The sequence below is a fragment of the Ochotona curzoniae genome, unplaced genomic scaffold (genome assembly GCF_017591425.1).
Source record: "Ochotona curzoniae isolate NIBS_2020 unplaced genomic scaffold, NIBS_Ocur_1.0 contig_1, whole genome shotgun sequence".
In the NCBI taxonomy this organism is placed as follows: domain Eukaryota; kingdom Metazoa; phylum Chordata; class Mammalia; order Lagomorpha; family Ochotonidae; genus Ochotona; species Ochotona curzoniae.
Genome location: NW_024464918.1, coordinates 26723411 through 26746764, shown reverse-complemented (window position 1 = coordinate 26746764; position 23354 = coordinate 26723411). Strand labels below are relative to the sequence as shown.

The following is a 23354-nucleotide window of genomic DNA, read 5'->3' as shown; positions in this document are numbered from 1 at the left end:
TACCTTCCCAGGCCACAAGCAGGGAGCTGGATGGGAAGTGGGGCAGCCAGGACACAGACCTGTGCCTGTGTGGATTCCTCGCACAAGCAAGGCCCTCATTTTTTTTTTTTTAATGTTTGTTGATTTTTATGGAAAGACTGACTCACAGAGAGACAGAAAGAAAGCTTTTTATCTGCGGGCTCACTTCCCAGACCCGGCTGCAGCACCTGGAGCTGAGCTAGGAGCCAGGACCCTCCTCCAGCTTTCCAATACGGGTGCAGGGTCCCAAGGCTTTGGGCTGTCCTCTGCTGTTTTGCTGGGCCACAAATAGGGAGCAGGATGGAAAGTGGAGCAGCCAGGACACAAACCAGCACCATATGGGATCCCAGAAGCACTTGTAAAGGGAGCATTAACCAATTGAGGCATTGCGTTGGGCCTGTGGCCTCCGGCTTTCATCTTTTTTTTTTCTTTTTTTTGCACATCACCTGGGAGAGCTAAAATCATTGTTTCTAGTTGTCTTTGACTCTTGACTTGTTTAGTGAGCCACAGGATATCAAGAACTCTTTTGTATACCCTGTAAATTTGTGAACCTAACTTTTTAATGTTGAAACAATAGTTTATGATGTTACACTCTCAAAGAAAAAATAACTTCAATTGTGCTTCATCTCATGGCAGAGATAGAAAGATGTAATTTAAAGTTATTCTATATGAAAGGCAGAATGAGAGAGATCTTTAATGGCTTGTTCACACCCCACACGGTGCCGCGGTCGTTGTTGGGCTGAGCCTGAGCCAATGAGCAGGGGCTCCATCCTGCTTCTCCCGCGACGGCCCTGGTGTTGGCAGTGTTATCGCGCCTCTGCGCTGCATCCCCGGAGAGCAGGGTTGGAAGCAAAGTCAAACCGTCTCCGATACGGGATTCGGTCATTACAGGGGCCGCGTAAGCTGCTGTCCCCTATAGCAAAAAGATTTTTGTCAGTGTAAGAGATACTATTATGAGCCAAATATAAGGCTTTTTAATATAGTTTTCTTAAGAGTAGATCAACAAAGTGTCTTATTTGTGTCAGAGCAAAAAAAGTGTGCACACACAGAACATTCTCACATTAGTTTTTATCTTCACTGAATAAAGTGTGGTTGTAGTTTTTAAAAATATTTATTTATTTATTTTTATTGGAAAGGCAGGTTTACAGAGAGGAGAGACAAAGATCTTCTGTCTGTTGGTCCACTCCCAAGTGCCCGAAACGGCTGGAGCAGAGCCAATGTGATGCCAGGAGTTTCTTCTGGGTCTCCCACATGGGTGCAGGATCCCAGGGTCTTGGACCATCCTCGACTGCCTTCGCAGGCCACAAGTGGAGCAGCCAGGATATGAACCAGTGCCCATGTGGGATCCTGGCAGTTACAAGGGGAAGACTTTAGCCACTATGCTATTGCACCCAGCCCAAGTAATAATTAATAATAAATAATTCCCTATTCTGTCCTTCTCTGTAAGGTAATAAGGAAAACTCAAACAGTATTGTTACTCAATTTGTGTGGTATATAGATCTTTTCAAAATTTGCTTGTGCTGAATTTCAAATCATCTAATGAAAGATACATGCATTTCAGGAAATTATGAAAGTAAGCGCCAACGGAAGCCAACTAAGAAGCTTCTTGAATCCAATGATTTAGACCCTGGATTTATGCCTAAGAAGGGTGACCTTGGCTTTTCTAAAAAGGTATGCTAGTTTTTCAATTGTAAGTTAGTTATACCAGGAAATAGGGGATTTTAAACACTACCATCTTAGTAACATGTGTGACCTTGGAGGAAGTCCCTTGTCCTTGATTTTGCTTTCTGCAATTTACATTAGATATCTTTAACCACAGTCCCAAAGCATTTCTTGGAAGATTTCTGTAACCTAGTCTATAACTTTTATATATTACACACAAATCTAAGTAATGCAATGAAATTCCATACTTTCCCACTTTCCTGCTGGGATATAATTCATTGTTTAATTGGTTATATCAAGTACACCACCTGCCTAGTAGCTTCTCAGTATGTTAGACTAACTCTTCGTGCTATTGCATGGCTTGTGTTCATGTAACCATTACTTAAAAATCTCCCAAAATACAAAGGCACTGATGGTGGCCATTCAGGTACGCCAAAGAGAAGCCATGACATGCTTACTCTTCATGAAAATGTACAAGTTCTCAATAAGGAACAAAAATATGGCTGGTGAAATTGCTGAAATCTATCACAAGAGCAAATCTTTTCATGAAGTTATGAAGAAGCAAAAAGAAAGTTGTGCTAATTTTGCTGTTGCACCACATACTGCAAAAAATTGGGCAATAGTGCATGATAAATGCTTACCATGGAAAGGTAGTAAATTTGTGAATGGAAGACAGTTTCTGATTAACAGCAACCTGTGCCAGAAAGCCTGTGTGAAGAGCTTTGAGAAAGAATTCATTGTAAGAATTGACATTACGTCATTTACTGCAACTAAAGAATGGTTACCTAGATTGAGGAATAGGCTTGCACTGAGAGAGAAAATTAATGGAGAGGCTCTGTCTGCCACATTTCTGGCAGATTTGAAGAGCAACTCTTCAATTTTGATGAACCGAGGCTGTTTAGGAAGAAGATTTCCAGTAGAATCTACATTCATAAAAATGCAAAGGAGGCACCAGGGCATAAAACATGGGAGGACAGATTGCTCTGGTGAGTATCGTACCATTAAATATTTGGAGAGAGGGAGAAAGAAGAAAGCCTTATGTTTAGTTAACTTTTTAAAAAATACATTACCGTTGTTTTACTTTGTCGTTAATCTGTTTGAGTCTTAACTGTAAGCTACATTGTATCGTAACATGTGCACATAGAAGATATTCTATGTTAAGTTTAGTTTCAGGTATCCACTGGCCATGTTGTAAATGTATTCCCTGTGGATAAGGGTAGATTATAGTACAGGGAATTTATATTGTAAGCAAATGTACATGGTTTGTCTGAGGGATCCTGTTTTTACAGATTTAGCAGTAGTATGACCATGTTTGTGAACTGATTTCTGATCTTCTATACAAATGAAAATGTTAAAAAGTTTTTGTGCTTGAATAAACTTTGTAGTAATTTCACAGCCTCCCCACCTGCCTCCGAAACCTCTTTACCTGACTGCTACTTTCTTTCCGTCTCTAGTACCAACAACCTACTCATATCTTGTTGCCTTGCCTGTATAAAATTAAACCACCTATGTCTGCTAGAACCTAGGCAGAAATATTTGAACATGTTTGAGTTTGTAGTCATTTAACCCATAAACCTGAGCTTATTGTACGAGTGCTGGAGGAGATAGAGGGGAGGGTAAGGAGTCCTGGAATTGCTTCGTTGTCTTGGAGGATAGAAATGACATTGTAGTCAGATGATAAATTAAGTAATATTGTACAAGTTGAGTCATGGTAGACTATTGTATTATACTGAACATGAAGTGATGTCATCCAATTTCAATGAAATTTGGAATTGAGGTTATTAAACAAAATGAAGTAAAGGTATGAGGTAAATACTGATGTTGAAATTGAGCTGCTTAAAAATTCACGTTCTCATATAACTTGCTCTCAAAAGCCTCTTTCTAATTTGTATTTGCAGAAAAACTTTTTTTTTAAAAAAAAAAAGATTTATTTTTATTGGAAAGGTAGATTTACAGAGAGAAGGAAAGACAGAAAGATCTTCCAACCACTGGTTCACTCCACAAGTGACCACAATGGCTGAAGTTGAGCCGATTCCAAGTTGGGCTTAAAGGTTGGAGTTGAACTAATCTGAAGCCAAGAGATGGGAGATTCTTTCAAGTCTCCCATATGGGTGCAGGGTCCCAAACCTTTGGCCTGTTCTTTACTGCTTTCCCAGGCCACAAGGAAGGAGCTGAATGGGAGTCCAGTAGGCTGGACACGAACTTGTGCCCTATGGGAACCTGGTGCATGCAGTGCAAGGATTTAGCCACTGAGCCATTGCATCGCACCCCATATGTTAATTTTCTAGGGTGACAAAAAGCATGATATAATCTATATCCTTAGTTTCAGTTACATAGGCTAAATCCCTTACTAGGCCTGCCTCTAGCCCTTGTTTTCATGTGTGCTGGCAGGTGCTATGGTCCAGCCCTGAATGGTCCACTCCCAGCCTGGCTTTAGTACATACTGGCAGGTGCTGCAGGCTAGCAGAGGAAAATTTTTGATTTATGAAGGTGAGGTTTAATCTTAGTTTGTGTCAAATTGAATGGCTGTATATTGTTTTAGGAAGGTCAGTTTTAAATATTGGATGGGTAAAATAGAATTGCAACCTTCGGGTCTTTAGAGGGATACACCTTCTCTCTATGGAGCAGAATTCTGTGTGTATTAATAGACTGCCTATTCTTTCTAAAAAGAATATGTGCTTGTCCCAAGTCCTTTTGAAACACATTTTACCTGATGCCTTTCCTTGTAAGGTTTCTTTTCTGTCATTATTCTCATACTGTGTGCTTTTGTTTTTAAAGATGTTAATTTGAAATGCAGAGTGACAGAGAAGGAGAGGCAGAGATCCTCCATTCTTTGTTCCACCCCTTTGTCGTCAGCAGTGGCCTGGGCCGGGTCAGTCCAGAGGCAGGGTTTTCGTCACGGTCTCACATCTGGGTGTAATGGCCTGGTCTGGCCAGTCTCGAAGCAGGAACTCCCGTCATGGTCTCACACGTGGGTGGTAGGGTCTCAAGTACTTGTTCTGTGTGGTGCTGCCTTCTCTCAGACGCATTAACAGGGAGCTGGTTTGAATTATCTGGGACTTGATTCTGCATTCTATGTTGGCAACACAGGCAGTGGCTTAATTTGTTGTGTCATGACACTGGGCATCTATCATATTATCTGGCAATAGACAGCAAAGAGCTCGGTATGTGGGAGAAGAGATTTATTTTCTATTCGTCTATAAACCTTGTTGCCTTTGACTTATTTATAGTGTTATGAAGCTGGCTATTTGGAGAATGGGATTCCTGAGTCATGTGCTACGTCTCATTCGAAAGAGTTTGGCAGTGGTGAGTATTTTTGAGGTTAAGAAAGCAGAGTACTTTGTCTATAAACTGAAGCAACTGTTAATGTGTAAGCAAGGCTAGTTAAGGCTGAGAGTTCCTAACAGTTTGCCCAATATATGTTTCCTGCCACTATGGCTAAAATTAGAAAGTCCTGTTTCACTGTAGGCAGTTAATTGTATTTGAGGAAGGGGATGTTTGGGTCAACAGGGGGAAATAGCTCTTTAATGTTCATGCTAGGGTAACTCTCCAGGTCCCTTTATTCATTTATTGACCTTGATTTAATTTTTATTTCTATGAGATGCAAAATATGTAGTCAGAGGTGGGAGAAATTTTACAATAATCTTGGGGGGCGGAGAGCGAGAGCGTCTTTCACCAAAACAAACAAAAACTGTGTTTCATTTAACACATTTATGAACCTAGATCAGTTAGTACATGCTTAGGGAAAAGCTTGCATTGCGGGCTGCCCCACTGCTGTTGTCTGTAAAGGGTTTGGAGACTTGCCATATTTATGTAGAAGTTGTCTTGGTATTTTTAAGCATCTATCTCCTCTTTCTCCTTCTTTGGTAGGACCATGCAGCATTATAAGTTAGTGTAGTGTGTTACCTCTATTATCTGTGTGTTCCCGAAGAAACTTGATGAATGGCAAAGCAGAGCTGGGAAACTAAATCCACACCAAATTCCTTACCTCAGTACTTGTTACCACTCTGGAACCTCTCCGTGCCAGTTCTTTCTACCACTTTGAGCACTCATCTAACAGTGTCATTTTTTGTTTAGTGTTATTCTTGAAATAGCAGTGTACCACATGTGGTCTTTCATCTAAGAATATAAGAAGATAACCCATGTGCTTGTAAATTTTCTATTTAGTACATCTAGTATTATGTCAATTTATTTTAATCATATAGGCAATTATAATTTCAGCAGTCAATATGCTTGCTATTAAAATAACTATTCATAATAATAAGTGGAGGCTCTATGCCTCTACTTTTACATTTCAGCAGTTTTGTTTTGGTTTGTTTTTTTGCCCTGCCATCATGTGACCTCTTCTCTCAGACTGTCAGCAGCTTTGGTAATACATCTTTACCATTCACTTAGGCAGTTGGAAAAGTTAACACGGAGAGCTAAAGTGTGTGATGGAAAAGAGGGAAGACCTGGAGTTTCTTCATCTACATGTGCCAGTTGGGGTTGTACATTCATTCTGTATGGCTCATGTTCGAGGGTGTACACAAGTAACCGAAGTTAAACCTCTAAATGATTTGGGAGACCTTTCTTCCCAGCAGCATCTTACATATTTCAATCCTACTGGGTTGTTTTGTTTTGTTTTGTTTTGTTTTTAAACTAATAGATTATGAGAGTCCCAAGAGAGACTCCGTTGGCTCACTCGCCAAATGGCTACATGACTGGTCTGGGTCAGGCCAGAAAGAGGCACCTCCTCCAGTGGATGGCAGAGCCCCACACCGCTGGGCTCTTGCCATCACTTTTCCTAGGCCATTCCTAAGTGGGATGTCGGTGTTGTAGGTGGCAGCTTTGTGGGCTGCGCCACAGTGCCGGCCTCTAGAAATGTAACTCACTGTCTCTAAGCTCGGAGTCTATACGTTAGCATCTTTCCATGTATGGGATATTAAAATCTCTGGAGGAACTGGAAATTCTATCATTTCAATCATACAAGGTGAAATTACTTCACTAGCCTCTACGTTTGCTATTTAATCCATGTGAGGCACAAGTCTGTAGCCATTTCTCTAGCTAATTAGAGAAACCTGGGGAGTTTTGTAATTGTTTTATAACACTCGTATGCTACAATCCTATGTGGTCTTTCTGTTTAAAGACATTTCTTCAGGAATCTACCATCATGATTACCTAGTGGGTAACATCATTTTGTTTTGTTTTGTTTTTTCTGTCATAGGCACTACCAGGATTTTTGATAAACCAAGAAAGCGAAAGCGACAGAGGCATATTGGAGCTAAGGTGCAGTGTAAAAAAGTGAAAAATGCCGACTCATCAAAAGGGGTGCCAGGCTCAGAGGTATCACCAAGTTCCTCATTTTTCACCTTCCAAAGAGAAGCTCCTTTGCACAATAGAGGCCACAGCCCACATTCCCTTGAGCTTACTTAAGAATAGCTTTCTACTAAAATGACTAATAGGTAGAAATCTCGGAGAAAGGAAGGCCTTATGCTAGTGAGATAATTATTTGCAAAATTTACATATTGCAACTGTGGATATGGCCTTTTTTTTTTTTTTTAGAAGATTAGACCCTGTGTTTAAGATGTTGTTATAATAAGTAATTTTTTTAGAAAACCAGACAGCACAATGTCAAGTAAACCATGCGATTTGCATAGCCTTTGATGTTGCCCTTTACAAACCGAGACTGCTACAATTAAGAGGAAAGTTTTTTTGCTTTATTTTTTGATCCTCAGTTGCTTGATTTTAAGGTAATGTTTATGTACGTGAGCTTTTTCAAACAATCTCCATAGAGAGCGTCAGGGCATCCGATGACACTACCTCTGGCTTTCCAGCTAAGTGTAAAGAGAACAAGAACAAGGCTGGGCAGCACCACGTGTTAACCTGAGGAGAGTTTCTTTCTAGTACAGTAGAAAGAAAATGCCCAAGGAGGGCATTGTTTAGGAAACACTGATCTTGGACGGACAAATAAGTAATCAAATAAACTGAAGAATGTTTTCTCTCCCTTAGTGAAACCTTAAAATGGAACAGCCCAAAAAGTTCCAGTGGAACAGCCTCAGAGCAGTTAGTGGCAGGGCATGAGGCGCCCACTACCCGCCCAATCACAGCAGGGTTAGAACTAACATTGCATGCAGTCCGCCCGCGTGATTGGCTGAACATCTGTAAGTGCTTGATGGCTAGACAAATAGCAGCCCAGAGGGAGGGGGTCAAATGGAGTAGACATCAATAATACAGATGTGGGATGTTATTTTTTTCTCTGCAAGGGAGAACTGATGGCTCACAGGACGGCGGCAAGTCCTAAGGAGGCTGTTGAGGACGGTGTGGAACACGACTCTGGGATGCCTGCGTCGAAAAAGTTGCAGGGTGAACGAGGCGGAGGAGCTGCACTGAAGGAGAACGTGTGTCAGGTAGACAGTGCTTGCCCGCCTGTGTTCTCATTGCTTGCTTGTGCTCTTAAAGAAGCCCTTTCTGTGTCTCTTTATAACAGAGTTATCACAGTCCGAATAAATGTCTTTTGGATGATTTCAGTAGAATCCCTTCAATAAGACTGTAACATGTGCCATCCCCCAGCAGAGAATGGAAAAAAAGTCATTTAGTGTTGGTCATCTGCTTGCCTTACCCTTGAACCCTGGAGCGGAACTGAAATGGGAGACGTACATCTCTAGTTGGTCATTCAAACAAAAATCTATCGGTGTCTCACACTGTGAGGATATTTGGATTTCTAAGGAATTTGTCAGGAGATTTTGATAGGGGATGGTGTTGCAAGATTTATATGTTTTTATTGGAATGGCAGATTCCTAGTAAGAAGGACGGACAAAGATATTCCATCTGCTGGTTCACTTACCAAACATCTGCAGTGGCTTAACCTGGGCCGTTCTGATGCCAGGAGCCTCCTCTGGCTCTCTCGCAGGAGGACATTGTCCCAAGGACTTCAGATGACCTATGGCTGCATTTCCTAGGCAATAAGCTGGGAGCTGGATGGGGACTGGAGCTGCCAGGACACATACTGGTGCCTCTGTTGATGTCGGTGCTTGAAGTTCGAGGATCAGCCTATTGAACCACAGCACCTGCCCTGAGATTTTTTTTGTTTGCTTGTCTGTTTTAAAGTGGCAACTGTGAAAAACCAATCATTTAGATTTTCCCATTTGATAAGTACTTGCACAGTATTTACTATGTATTGGGTATTATTCAATCTTAGTAGATATCACAGGGTAGAGTACTATTTTCTTCATTTCATAGTTAGAACTGAATCACGTTTGTTAAGGTGGTTGCTTGCGGCCACACTGCCAGGCCTGGATTGACCCCTGACCCCCGGGCGCTCTGCACGGCCCTGTGTTCTTGGGTAGGGACTCTGGTCACGCTTCGCGCGGTGCCAGGCCGGTTCAAGAGGTTATCAGATTGTGGAAGGAGACAAGTAGATGCTCTTTGTATTCTCGTTATTTATGCTCTCTTCTATATCGACCTATGTAAGTTCTTAAAAAGCAATCATATAGATATTTGAGGCTATTACTTGTCTTTTAATTGAAACAACCAAAAAGGCTCAGAATTACTTGTGACGAATCGTGTTTTAATCCAGTTTTTTGCCCATTTTTTCTCACTGATCATACTGCACTATATGATAAGCACAGAGAATGCGCAAAGGCATTTATGTCCAATATTTGCAAATATTTTTAATAAACATTATTATTATTATCAAGCTTAAATTTTTGTTCCCTCTGCCCCCTGGCTTGTCTGTATTCCTGTGTTTATTAATGTTTCCATTTACTTGTGTCCCAGTTTTGAAGATACAGCACATGACCATCCCAGCTATAGTTAATTCATAGCATTTAGGTAATTTCAAATTTTTATTTAATTTTTCCTGTGTTTGAGATCTAAACTTGAGAAAACTGTGATTGATACACTGCATTTTCAGACACTACCATATGCAGAGTAAAGCTGTAGCATAACATTTGTCAGTGTTTGCATGCTAATACCGGACAGCGAGTGTGCCAAACACAGGTGGATTATGGCTGTGGAATTCCTCTTTGCTAACCTTTCTTCCCAAGACTTTCCTACTCCTCTAAACATTGAAGCCTTTGGTGACCAACAGGGACTATCTTTGAGTCCTTAAGACAGTGGAAATTGCTGACCCATTTTCCCCTTTCATGTTTCACGTGGTGTGTACAGCTGGCTCACATCTTTGGATCCAGCTGGACACAGATCAGCAATGAGCAGGGTGAGTGGGGCAGTGAGCTGGAGGGTTACCCTGTTGCTCACGAGGTAGCTAGGTGATCATGGTCACATCTGTACAAAACATGTGCCAACATTTTTTTTCCTTGTCATGATTCCAGAAGCAATACAGTAGAACAGCTGTTTATGCAGAGGTATGAGGAATCGTTAGAGGTCTAAGGTATATTTGAGTGTGCACACATTATATGCAAGGTACTTGAGCACATACAGAGCCTCACATGCAGGAGGGATTGCTGGCTGAGCGCAGAAGCCATTTAGTTATGTATTTTTAGGTTCTTTGTTTGCATCACTAGGAATACAAGTCAGGAGTTTAAGTGCTGACAGAAACATGCTGAGAATGTGAGCAATCTAGATCCTGATTTCCCAAACCTGTGTTTCCTAAGCATGGCCTCTTGGAGGCCTTGGCCAGAGCTCTGTAAACAGCAGGCCAGCACCAGTGAGTTCAAGTATGACCCTGCAGCCTGCTGACTTGGCTCTGTGTGGTTCGTTCCTTTTTGTGGTACACTCATTCTCTGTGCAGCAATGGAGGGTTCTTTTTAAAATAAACACATGATCCCAGCCATCCCTTGGTAAGACACCGATGGTGTATCTTTGCAATTACAACAAAATCTAAAAGTATCAGCATCTTCATCTTTTGGAAGGGAGGATGGGGCTGGGGGGCACATTTAATCTTGGTCTGCTTAGACACTGGAAAGTTTACAAACAAGGAGATGCGGAGAGAAACATCTTCCATCCACTGGTTCACTCCGCAAGTGGCCACTAAGGACAGAGATGAGTGGATCTGAAGCTAAGTGCCAGGAGCTTCTTCTGGGTTCCCACACGGCGGGGTGTGGAGACCGAAGGCTTTGGGCCACCTTCTGCTTCTCCAGGCCACAAGCAGGGGGCAGGATGGGAAGGAGTAGAATGGGCAGGACATGAACCCGCACCCATGGAGGTCCTAGCACATGCAAGGCGTGGGTTTAGCTACTGAGCTATCGCCCTCATGTGGCGAACTTTGAGTACTCGTTGCTTTTCGTTGCTTTTCTGAGTACTCTTCAGATTCTGTGTAGACATGGCATTTGGGGCCAAGTTTGAAATACCACTGCTAGTCCCCAATCACATAGCTGATTTGATTTCGTCCTCAATACATATGTATCTGGTATCTTTTTTTTTTTTAAGATTTATTTTGTTTTTGTTGGAAAGTCAGATATACAAAGAGGAGGAGAGATAGAGAGGAAGTTCTTCCGTCTGATGATTCACTCCCCAAGGACCACAATGGCTAGAGCTGCGCCAATCCAAAGTCAAGAGCCTGGAGTTTCTACCGCGTCTCCCACGCAGGTGCAGGGTCCCAAGGCTTTAGATCGTCCTCCACTGCTTTCCCAGGCCACAAGCAGGGAGCTGGATGGGAAGTGGGGCTGCTGTGATTAGAACTGGCGCCATTATGGGATCTAGGTGCTTTCAAGGCGAAGACTTTAGCTGCTAGGTTACCATGCCGGGCTCTCCTTGTTGTTTAATTGGTCACTGTGTCTCCTATACCTAGAATATAAGAACCCTGAAAGCTATAAATTCTGTGATGCCTGGAACACAGGAAGTAATTATTAACGATTAGTAAAAAGAATGGCAAGATTTCTTGTTTCCAACTCTTACGTCGCCTTTCCACTTGAAACTTTCAAAACCCTTTTCCTATAGACAGATCTATTTTCTTTGTCTTTCAGAATTGTGAGAAGGTGGGTGAGCTGCTGTTATGTGAGGCTCAGTGCTGCGGGGCTTTCCACCTCGAGTGCCTTGGCTTAACGGAGATGCCCAGGGGAAAATTTATCTGCAACGAGTGTCGCACAGGTAAAGTAGACACTGAACAACCTCCTGAAGATGATTTTGTTGCAAGTCTTTCAGAGGGAGGAGGCGTGTTAATTGCAGGCACTAGTTTGTTTTAACACTGGACTATTTATTTGTCTACAGTATTTTTGTGGTCCCTGCTGTCAGAAAGGTAGACCAAGTGAATAATAAATAACATTATTGGAAGTATGAGCTCAGGCCATTTAAGAAGAATTCTGAGTTTGGCTTGAAAGAGAAATAGAAATTGCCATCAGGAGGGAATAGGATACAAAATCTAGTAATGAAAGTAAGAAATTTTAGGATATGAGGAATATATACCACTCTAGAGCTTGAAGTACTTTAGTCAGTGGTAGCAGGACTGACGAGGAGGGCTTTTAAGTGACAAATGACATGTTTCTATATATGTATAAAAGATGTATGTCTTTTACTTAAAAAGAAGAGCCGTAGAGAACGAAGTCTTCCACTCTCCACTTAATTCTCCAAAAGCCCACAGTGGCCACAGCTGTGTTGGTATGAAGCTAGGAGCCACGAGTTTCTTCTGGGTTCCCTGTGTTGGTACAGGGACTTAAGCACTGCGGCCATCTATTGCTGCTCCTCAGGCCATTAGCAGGGAGCTGGATCAGAAGTACAACTGGGACTAGAAAGGTTTGTTTATTTTTGTCGGAAAGGCATATACAGAGAAAAGGAGATACAGAAACATTTAGGCTGTCACACCAGGGCTTGTATGTACTTTCTTAGGCCGGTAGGAGGATGCTGTTGGTGGCATCACATGGAACAACTACATTCCGTATCATAATGGTAGTTTGTTCCCTGGTGAGTCTTTGCTTCTGCTTCCAGCCCTCCACTAATGCTTCTGGGAAGTGGCAGATAACAGCTGACATGTTTCCCTCCCACTGCCCATTTAGGAGACCTGGATAGACTTCCTGAATCCTAGCTTTGGCCTGGCCCAGCCCAAGCCCAGGAAGCCATTTGGGTAATCAACACAGGGAAATATCTCTCTCTCTCTCTCTCTCTCTCTCTCTCTCTCTCTCTCTCTTTCTTTCTCTATCTGCCTTTTCAAATAAATGAATGTAGTGTTGTGGCACAGCTGGTTGTCCTGCTTGCCTCTGATGCTGGCATGTCATGGGCACCAGCTTACGTCCTGGCTGCTGCACTTCTGATGCACATCCTTGTTAATATGCCCAGGAAACAGCAAAACATGTTCCAAATCCTTTGGCCGCTGTAGCCCTGTGTGAGAGCTAGCTGCAGTTCTAGGCACCTAAATTTAGCCTGGCCCATTCTTGGTTGTTGAAGCCATTGGGGACGAAACCAGCAGATGAAAGATCTTCCTGTTTTTCTTTTTCCTATGCTTTCATGTATGTGTCTCCTTCTCTTTGTACTTTTGGCTTAAAAAGAATTATTTAAAGACACACAAGGGAGAGATGGAGAGATACTCCACCCTCTGGTTCACTCCCAAAAAGGCCCCAGTGGCTGTAGCTGGGCTGATGGGGAGCGAGGAGCCTCTTCCGGGGCTCCCTTGTGGGTGCAGGAACCCAAGGAGTTGAACCGTACGTGTGTGCTTCCCCAGGCGTGTTAACAGGGAGCTGGATGAGGAGTAGAAGAGCCAGAACAGCACTTAGATTAGATGTTGGCATTGCAGGCGGCTGCTTAACCTTGTTTCACAGCTCCCAGCCACAGTTGGTTTCTCACTGTTGAATTTCATTTAGGAATTTTTTAATATACTCAGGATATAAGCCCTTTATCACATTATTTCCAAAATATTGTCCAGAACCATAACCTTTTCAGTTTCCTTTAAAAGATTATTAAAATTATGTTAATTAGGCTTTACATTTTATTTTTATTGGAAAGTCAGATATACAGACAAAATGAGAGACAGGAAGATCTTCCGTCTGATGATTCACTCCCCAAGGACCACAATGGCTGGAGCTGCGCCAATCCAAAGCCAGAAGCCAGGAGTTTCTACGGGGTCTCCCACACGGGTGCAGAGTCCCAAAGCTTTGGGCCATCCTTGACTGCTTTCCCACGCCACAAGCAGGGAGCTGGATGGGAAGTGGAGCTGCTGGGATTAGAACCAACACCCATATGGGATCTAGGTGCTTTCAAGGCAAGGACTTTAGCCAGCAGGCCACAGTGCCAGGCCCAACAGCATTTTTCAAATGTGTAATGATAACAGCTTTTTGACATGTGCCATGTTACGTCATTGTGATCTGTGGTCCCCTTTCCTGTTGAGACCGTTGGAACTCATCTCTCCCAGCTTACTGTAGTTATGTACCTGCTGGCTAACCTGTTCATCTCTTCAATTCCAGTTTTCTCATAAACTGCAATTACTTTTTACAGACTCTACTTGTAAGTGAAGTCATTTTTTTTTTTAAAGATTTATTCAGTTTTTATTGGAAAGTCAGATATACAGAGAGGAAGAGAGACAGACAGAAAGATATCCCATCCACTGAATCATTCCCCAAGTGGCTCCAACAGCTGGGGCCGATCCAAAGCGAGGAGACTGGAGCCTCTTTCACGTCTCCCATGTGGGTGCAGCATCCCAAGGCTTTGGGCCGTCCTTTCCCGGGTCACAAGCCGGGAGCCAGATGGGAAGTGGAGGAACCAGGATTATAAGCAGCGCCCATATGGGATTCCGGCATGTGCAAAGTGACATTAGCCGTTAGGCTACAGTGCCAGGCCCATGGTCATGTTTTATTTTAATGTTTTTTTTTTTTAAGCATTTGTTTATTTTTATTGGAGAGGCTCACTTCTAGAAAGAAGGAGAGAAAGATTTTTCTTTTCATTCCCCAAATGGCCGCAACAGCCGGAGCTAAGCCAGTCCAAAGCCAGGAGCCTTCATCCTGGAGGCTGGAGCCTCTTACCCTTCTGTCATGTGGGTACAGAGTCCCAAGTGTTTGGGCTGTATGCTGGATATTTTCTCTTGTTTCATAGGTGATCTTGTCACTCAATTGATTCTTTCCTTTGCTGTGGAGAAGCTCATGCAACACAGCTTGCCTGTGCTTTGTGGGTCGTATTTAAAATGTCTTTGCCCAGTGCAGTGTCTTGTAACAGGTTTTTTGTTTTGTTTTGTTTTCATGTTATTTTTCTTTATTTTTGACATTCTTTACATAGTTAATTATGGCACAAAGGTTCAAGGGCAACAGAAAGTGAGTAAGACTATTATTGTCACATTGTTTTTGTCATGTATCGGGGGTATAGGGCGAGATAAAGGGAGAAGCCCCACCCAGTCTCCCACCCATCCCAGGTCCCTGATGTGGGGCATGCTCCGAGGGTCCTGCTCAAGTGGTTTTGATAGTTCACCAGTTACGAATTGCTGCCAGTCTCACCATTCCAAGCGCGATGAGGTCACTGAGGATTCCTGTGATCAACATAGTCCACCTTAGAGTCTCCGTTTGCCCTGTTTTCCACTGCCAACATATGGCTGAGGTAGTTGACAGACTTGTTCTGTCCTCTGTCTTTTCATGGTCAGGGTTCTGAGTCCAGCAGTTCAGTTGGGGGGATCCCCAAAGAAATTTTGTCTGAGGTGAACCCAGATCAGATTCCTGTGTGTACTTGCAAGTACAGGGCCCGGCACAGTCCATCGCCCCAATCAGCTGGTGGTTGCAGTTGCTGGGTTGGTTCTGTTTCCAGTCCTGTCTTCCACTGAAACCAATGTGTGTTGCAGTCCAGCCTGATTCTGCCTAGCACATACTCGGCCCTCACATAAACCAGTGGGAGCTGTAGCCTAGTTGGGGTGACCCACAATAACCCCCCACCAAGCCTGCCCCTATCCTGGTTTGCCAGTATGTGCAGCAGACTAGTGCAGTCTGTCCCACATCCCATTCAGCCTTCCTACATGTCAGTGGGCATTGAAGCCTAATATTTATTGAAAAGGTAGAATTACGGAGAGACAAGGATAAACAGAAGAAAAGATCTTCCGTTTGCCAGTTCACTGCCCACACGGCCACAGTAGCCAGAAGTGAGCTCATCTGAAGCTAGGAGCCATGGGCATCCTCCAGGCCTCCCACTTTGGTACTGGATCACGAGGCTTCAGGCCAACCTGCACTGCTTTCCCAGTGAGTGGGAAGGCATATTTCCCATATTTATGGAACACCCAGTATAGGAACCGATGCCCATATGAGATACCAGCACCTGGAGGGGGAGGATTAACCAGTCGAGCCATCACACCAGTCCCTATGTACCAGCTTTTTAAAAGGTTATTGTATGAGAAAATAGGTTTTTTCCATCTTCAAGAGATTATGCTTGGTTTCATGTTTTCTTGCTCTCTTTGTGAAGGTGAAGGGTCAGTTTTTGGGAGGTTTCTTCCTTTTTTTTTTTTTGGTCAGATTTCTTTACTTTTAGTGGATAGTCAGAAAAACAGAGGAGGAGAGAAAGAGAGGAAGATCTTTCATCTGGTGATTCACTCCCCAAGGTGACTGCTCTAGCCAAAACTGCACCAATCCGAAGCCAGGACGTCGGGTGGGAAATGGAGCTGCTGGGATTAGGACCGGCGTGCATATGGGATCCTGGCATGTTCAAGGCGAGAATTTTAGCCACTAGTCCACCGTGCCAGGCCCTCCTTTGGGATTTTTACTATCGAAGTTCATTTATAATAGCAGATTGTAGAAATAAGGGTGCCAGGCATTTCCATCCACTGGTTCATTCCCCTTATAGCCACAGGAATCGAGAGCTTCATCCTTGTGGATGGCATTGTCCAGATACTCCGGCCATTAAGGGAATCTGGATCAAAAGTGGATCAGGAGCTGCAGCTTGAGGAGTGAATCATTGGACGGAAGATCTTCCACTCCGTCTCTCCTTTCCGTATATCTAGCTTTACAATAAAAATAAATAAATCTTTTAAAAAATGAATCTGATGGAACGTGAACTGGTGCCTGTAAGCGGTGCCAAATCTGCCAATGTCACAAATTTTGTATACTTGTTCCACTACAGCATTGAGTTTTGGTTGTTCACATGTTAGCTGTGTGTGCTCAGTGTTTGTAGTTGAGCTTGGTAATGTGATACTGTTTTCAGAACGAGCCCCGCAGGGTTCGTGTTCAGGTATGTCCTAGGCTCTTTCGCTTGGGTTGTGTGAGGTGGAGCCTCCGCTGCTTTTTCCCCCCAACTAGTGTTTTACAGAAATGGTTAGATACACATGGATAGAAAGGCATAATGAATCCTCTCACGGTCACCTGTTGACTCATATAGCTATCACCTGCCTACTTAATTGTCGCTCTGAGAAGGAACCCCTCTTAAAAATTCTTCTGAAACCCCCAGATTTCTGTCTTTCAAATAAAATTTTTAAAGTTTTTCTTCCAGTAATGTAACAAGAGAATGCAGTAGTTCCTTTGTGTCATTTGTCCAGCTTTGTTTCAAGCTTTTCCCTTTGTCTCTGAGATTATCCAAGTCTTTCAATTCGGATCTAAGCACTATTCCTGCATTAGATCTCTTTTTACATCTTACATATCCTTACACAGTGCTGACTCTTCACTATTTCATGCCATTTGTGCATGTTTGATTAAATGATCATTTGTCCTGTTAATTTTGTACCTCTTCATTTAGATTGTGCTTTCCGGGTGTTCCTTTAATGATTCTATTCTCTTACAGTAAGAGGTGTTGGTTGCTTTAGGTGTAGGTTCAGATTTGGGTTTGTCAGGAGTGCTTCATCCGCAGCCGGTGCTGGTATTGCGTTGTGACGCTAGCAGGGTCTGTCGGATTGTCAGCCAACACTGATTAAGATGTTCATTGCTTTCAACTGTTAATCTCGTGTGCAAATTCCTAACTCTCGACATACAATGTTTAGCTTTGTGTAAATTCTTGATCAGATACTGACTTGTTACCTTTTCTGGTTTTCCAGGAATACATACCTGTTTTGTATGTAAGCAGAGCGGGGAAGATGTTAAAAGATGCCTGTTGCCTTTATGTGGGAAGTTCTACCATGAGGAGTGTGTGCAGAAGTACCCACCCACGGTCATGCAGAACAAGGGCTTCCGGTGCTCCCTGCACATGTGCATCACCTGCCATGCCGCCAACCCCACCAGTGTTTCTGCATCGAAAGGTCTCAGCCTTCCGCGTGCCACATTGTCGCTGTGCTGACTCTTGCTGTGTTCTGCAGCATTGGGCGCTTTTGTGTGGGGGAGGGGAGGTCTTAGTCGTAGAGTAATTCAGCTGTCCCCACTTTGCCTTCTGGGGAGTCTCATTTTAGATTTAGCATGAAGCAGTTGTCCACTACGTGTCCTCTTCTCCCTATCCTTTTAAACCACCACGTGTTTTCTTCCCTGTGGATTCTTGTGTCTATGCTTGTCAAATGTGATACTATTCAGAAAAGTTTGCCACATTCCAGCTATTGTGTTGATTTATGTTTCAAAATAGAAGCTCTTCTGTTAGGGATGTTTTTCGGCTTCAAAGTTATCTTGAGAACTGAGATTTCAAAGTTTTTCTGTCAGGTTAAACAAGCCCACGTTCGAAACCCAGCGTCCAGACAATTCTTTCTGTTCAGTAATAGTTTGCTGTTGAATGCTCATTTGACAGCACAATTCTAACCTTTCTCCAAGAGGGCCGGACACTTTAAAGTCTAGCAATGCTGACACCTTTGATGCAGCCGTACCTTTTGTGACGCGCTTGCCCTTTCCCTATAGCTCTTGTTGGTACTTCAGAGCCTGTTTTAAGTAGTTTAATAACAGCTTTGATGAATTAGGTTAGGAGAGTGGGAACCACACTCTGGAGTTGGTGAGAAGTAATTAACCTGAAAGTCTTCTTAAGAATTATGGTGCCAGAGAAGTAGTTCTGGCACCTGACCCCTTCCCAGGTTACTTGGAGTTTGGCCAACAGCTATGGTAGGGTAGCCATTATTGTAGAGCTTTCTGTGGCTAGCAAGCTCCTTATAAAGATGGGATCAACTTCTTGTGGAGATTTTTTTATGTAGTTCCCATATGAGCTTTTCTAATTGTTTGGGTATTTTAAAATTCATTGTCCTAGTGTTCCTAACTTGCATTTTTGACATTTCTCATTGTTAGTAAATAGAGTTGTGTAACACACATTGTTCTTACATTGAATTTCTTTGTTTTCCTTGTACTTCTCCCTGGCTCTGTTGCTTCTCCTATATTTAGGTCGGCTGATGCGTTGTGTGCGCTGTCCAGTGGCTTACCATGCCAATGACTTCTGCCTCGCTGCCGGATCCAAGATCCTCGCGTCTAACAGCATCATCTGCCCGAATCACTTCACCCCCAGGCGTGGCTGTCGGAATCACGAGCATGTTAATGTTAGCTGGTGTTTTGTGTGCTCAGAAGGTAAGACGTCATTTCTTGTGCTTTAAGTAGTCTAATAAAGCCTTCATATTATGTCTTCTCATTAGTAATGGTTTTGTAATTGGAACAAGAATAATTTTCTTCACACCATGTCATCGGAAGTCATATTTTAAAATGATGTCCTGGATAGCAGAATTTGATTGCCTAATAGGGAGAGGATTTAATTTGCAGTTTGAATAACTTGGTTTTGCTAAAATGATAAATTATGGAAACAGTAATATGCACAGAAAAAAAATTCACCTAAATCCAAACACCAGAAGAGTAAGCATCACAGGCCCAACACAGTAGCCTGGCAGCTAAAGTCCTTGCATTGTGTGCACCAGGATTCCATACAGGCGCTGGTTAGGGTCCCGGCAGCTCCACTGATCCAGGTCCCTGCTTGTGGCCTGGGAGGGCAGTCAAGGATAGCCTAAAGCCTTGGGACCCTAAACCCATGTTGGAGGCCTGGAAGAGGGTACAGGCTCCTGGCTGCGGCTCTGCTGGTAACCTCCCCAAATGATCACAACAGTTAGAGCTGAGCCAACCTGAAGCTGTGAGCTAGGAGCTTCCTGTGTCTCCCAAGTGAAATGCAGGTACTTGAAGACATGAGCCATCCTCTGCTGCTGTCCCAAGCTTTGGGCAGGGAGGGTGAGAAGTGGAGCAGCAGGACATGAGCCAGCGCCCACAAGGGATGCCAGTGGTAAAGGGTGGAGGTTGGCTTGCTGTGCCACTCCGTTGTCCCCATCATCATATAATCTTTTTAGAATTATATTCATTCTTTTATTTGAACGTGTGAAAAGAGAAAGCACAGATCCTCCACCCTCTGCATTATTCCCCACATGGCTACCTCAGACTGAACTATGTCTCCCTCCCACCAAGGGTGATAGGTCTTGGTCCTTTTCCACTGCTTTTTTAGGCACATTAACAGGAAGCTGGATTGGAAGCCAAGCAGCTGTTACTCCCACAGCATGCCACTGTGGTGTTGTGATAGTTTAGTCAACTGCAACACGATACAGGCCGTTAGGGTGCTTTGAATTCCACTTGAGATGAGTTGTATGCACTTTTTTCAACACAGAGGCACAGGTAATGGCCTGTGATATAAAGCTCTGTATGGAGCAAGTCGACCAATAACTAGTTCTCTTAACCACATTTTCCTGAAATTTCTTATTAGCTGTAGGAACAGCTTTAACATGGCGGGCTCAGGTGCTCTGGTGGGTCTTGGGGGAGGGAGTATGTGTGAAATCAAACTCTACATGTTAATACGAAGTCATTCCTTGCCTTTTTCACTTCGTTCACATTTGCACGGAAAGTACAAAACCAGTGGTTTCATTAGAACAAATCAAGGCAATGACTAAACCTTGCGAGTAAAAGCACATTGTATTGTGTGACCACGTACTCATAGTAAACTGATAGCATTTTCACATTGTCCTTGGTGAAGGTGCAAAAGTGGATTTTTTTTTTTTTTTTTTTGACATCGCAGTGCTTCAGTGAACGATTTGTAATTTGCAGAGTATTCACGGTGCAGCTCGGTCGCACATTGATGGATTTTGAGTGAAAACACCCTTACGGTTACAGCTGCCATTAATTTTCACTGTCTGTGTGCTTCACTTAAAAAGACATTGTTTACTTCATTGGCAAAATGCTGTTCCGTCTACTGGTTTACTCCTCAGGTGCTTGCAGCTTAGAGCCTGGCTGTGGACGCAGCTCCTAAACACTCTGATGACCGACATCCATTTTTGGTTGCCAGTTACTGACATGCTACAATTATTCGTACTTGCTTTTTTTTTTTCAAATCTTTATTTAGAAATGGACAAATGCACACCTGTCAATTTCTGGAAAACCACTGCGTTTTGGGTTCCCACACGTGGCCCTGATCTTTGCCTATGTGACATGAGCATTGAGAGAATGGCCCAGCTCCCCCTCTCTATCTGCCTCTTAACTTCTTTTTCAAAAGTAATTAAAAAATAGAAAGCTTGTGCAAATTGAGTTAAAAGATATGCTTACTTTGTTTTGAAATTTTAAACTCTAAGCATATGTGGGCCCGGTGCAGTGGTGCAGTGGTTAAGGTCCTCGCCTTGCACACCTGGGATCCCATATGGGCGCCGGTTCTAATCTCGCTTCCCATCCAGCTCCCTGCCTGTGGACCGGGAAGGCAGTCGAGGACGGCCCAAGGCTTTGGGACCCTGCACCCGTGTGGGAGACCTGGAAGAGGCTCCTGGTTTCGGATTGGCATAGCATTGGCCGTTGCGCTCACTTGGGGAGTGAATCATCGGACGGAAGATCTTCCTCTCTGTCTCTCCTCTCTGTATATCCGCCTTTCAAATAAAAAATTAAAAAAAAATAAATCTTTAATAAACTCTAAGCATATCTGGATTCAGAAGGTTCATGGAGAGGCCGACGATGTGGTTACAGTTGAAGATGAGAGCACTGATTGTTGCTGCACTTTTCTGATCCTGCTTCTTTGCTAATGTGGCTGGGAAGGCAGAGATGGCCACCCACGTGGGAGACCTGAGTAGAGTGTTAGGCTTCTGGCTTTCTACCTTGCCCAACCTCCACAACTGGGGCCATTTGAGGAATGAATTAGCAAATGGAAGATTTCTCCATCTCTCCTTCTGTCTGTCAGGATCCCCATTTTGTAAACAAAATGGGCTTAATTATTTCCCCTCGTCTTGTTTTTAGTTCTGCTTGTCTGGATATGCACATAGCATGACTGTTGTGAATTTAGTACTGATTTCATTGCCTTAATTTATTATTAGGATGCCACATTTGCTAGCCATGAATCTAACAACCCTTGGTTAGGAAGGTAGAGTTCAGGCGATGAATGGACATAGAAATGTCTTCCTTGATATCTAATTAAGTGACTAATCCTTTGAGGAGACAAACAGTTGGTTAGGGGCTGAGCCAAGGTTGTTTCAGCTGAGCCAGGTGTTGTTGATTCCCGTAGGAGGCAGCCTGCTGTGCTGTGACTCTTGCCCTGCTGCTTTTCACCGAGAATGCCTGAACATTGATATCCCTGAAGGAAACTGGTATTGCAATGACTGCAAGGCGGGAAAGAAGCCGCACTACAGGGAGATCGTCTGGGTGAAAGTCGGACGGTACAGGTGAGTACGGCGAGGATGCGCCCCATTTCCTTTGTAAGATTGCATTTCTTGGGTTCATCAAACACACTGGTTATTTTTGGTAATTCTTTCCTCTGTATGTATGGTACACCATCACCTTGAATTAATTTTTCCTCATAACACACAGCCCAAACTTTACAATTTATATCACAGAACTAATACTAGTACTCAAGTTTCTGCTTTGTAGAATATTTGTTAACGAAAACTCATAATCTTTCACAAACAGAGAAGGTATAGTGTTAGTATTTTGAGATTCTTTCTGGCAGACATGCCAGTGTCCAGCTTCCCCATCCTCAGTAATTGCCCTTTATAGTGGATGCAGAATTCTGCCTTTTTAAAGTTGCTTTCCCAAAATATGGAATGCAAAAATAATTTGACATGTATGCTTTGGGAAGCAGCAAGTAATTATTTTGTATACCCCGGTTAGGAAGCTAGAGCTCTGTTGCAGTCATCTGAGGGTCACTTTGTAGCCACGCCTGGTTCTGTTCCCTGCTGCTCAAAGGTAGCTGTTATCCTGAATTGTGGCTAGCCTTTATTTCGTGCTGTGTTTTACATACTTCAGGATTATTGTTGATACAGTTCCCTGCAACTTGCTTTATTAACCTTTATGACCTGGCCTTCCTTGCTTGTCTAAGGCTCTAGTTTACTGTTAACAATTCCCATTTAATCAGGCACTCTTGGGCTTATGGCAAGAGCCTGTTTATAGCTTTCTGTGGAGTAAAGTAGGTGGGTTTTCCAGCTCAAATATCTGTTGCTGTTTGGAATAGTTTAGTGAGAAATCTTTGTCACCGAGTCCTAGGAAGTGTGTGGTGGCTCATGTGACTGTTCGCAGCATCTTCATGCTTTCGTGTATGCTACTGGTTAGCTGTAACACTGTTGAAGGTTAGATTTTTGTGTGGACCAAAAGACACGACAATTCCTTACTGTGGGTTATTCTCTTAGTGCCCTTGTTTCTGCCTTTCCAGGTGGTGGCCAGCAGAGATCTGCCATCCGCGAGCTGTTCCCTCCAACATTGATAAGATGAGACATGATGTGGGAGAGTTCCCTGTGCTCTTCTTTGGGTCAAATGACTATCTGTGGACCCACCAGGCCCGAGTGTTCCCCTACATGGAAGGGGACGTGAGCAGCAAGGACAAGATGGGCAAAGGAGTGGATGGGACGTATAAAAAAGGTGACTTTATCCTGTTTGTGCCTCAAACCAGTTCCTTGTAATTGCCTGAGTTATCTGCTTTATGTTAAAAGTCACACACGATGGGGCCAGTGTTGTGGC

The 23354-nt window shown here is 43.3% G+C and overlaps 1 protein-coding gene across 8 annotated transcripts in view; it reads left to right on the top strand.

The window, feature by feature from the left end:
• NSD1 (nuclear receptor binding SET domain protein 1) overlaps positions 1-23354 on the top strand; it is a 101518-nt gene that overhangs the window by 54136 nt on the left and 24028 nt on the right. For all 8 annotated transcript variants that reach the window (XM_041004570.1, XM_041004296.1, XM_041004223.1 and 5 more), the window contains 9 exons: positions 1580-1689; positions 4911-4986; positions 6884-7002; positions 7923-8066; positions 11583-11706; positions 17537-17737; positions 18789-18968; positions 21910-22066; positions 23050-23255. In XM_041004570.1, coding sequence (XP_040860504.1) covers positions 1580-1689; positions 4911-4986; positions 6884-7002; positions 7923-8066; positions 11583-11706; positions 17537-17737; positions 18789-18968; positions 21910-22066; positions 23050-23255 — 1317 coding nt within the window. The remainder of the gene's footprint in view (positions 1-1579; positions 1690-4910; positions 4987-6883; positions 7003-7922; positions 8067-11582; positions 11707-17536; positions 17738-18788; positions 18969-21909; positions 22067-23049; positions 23256-23354) is intronic.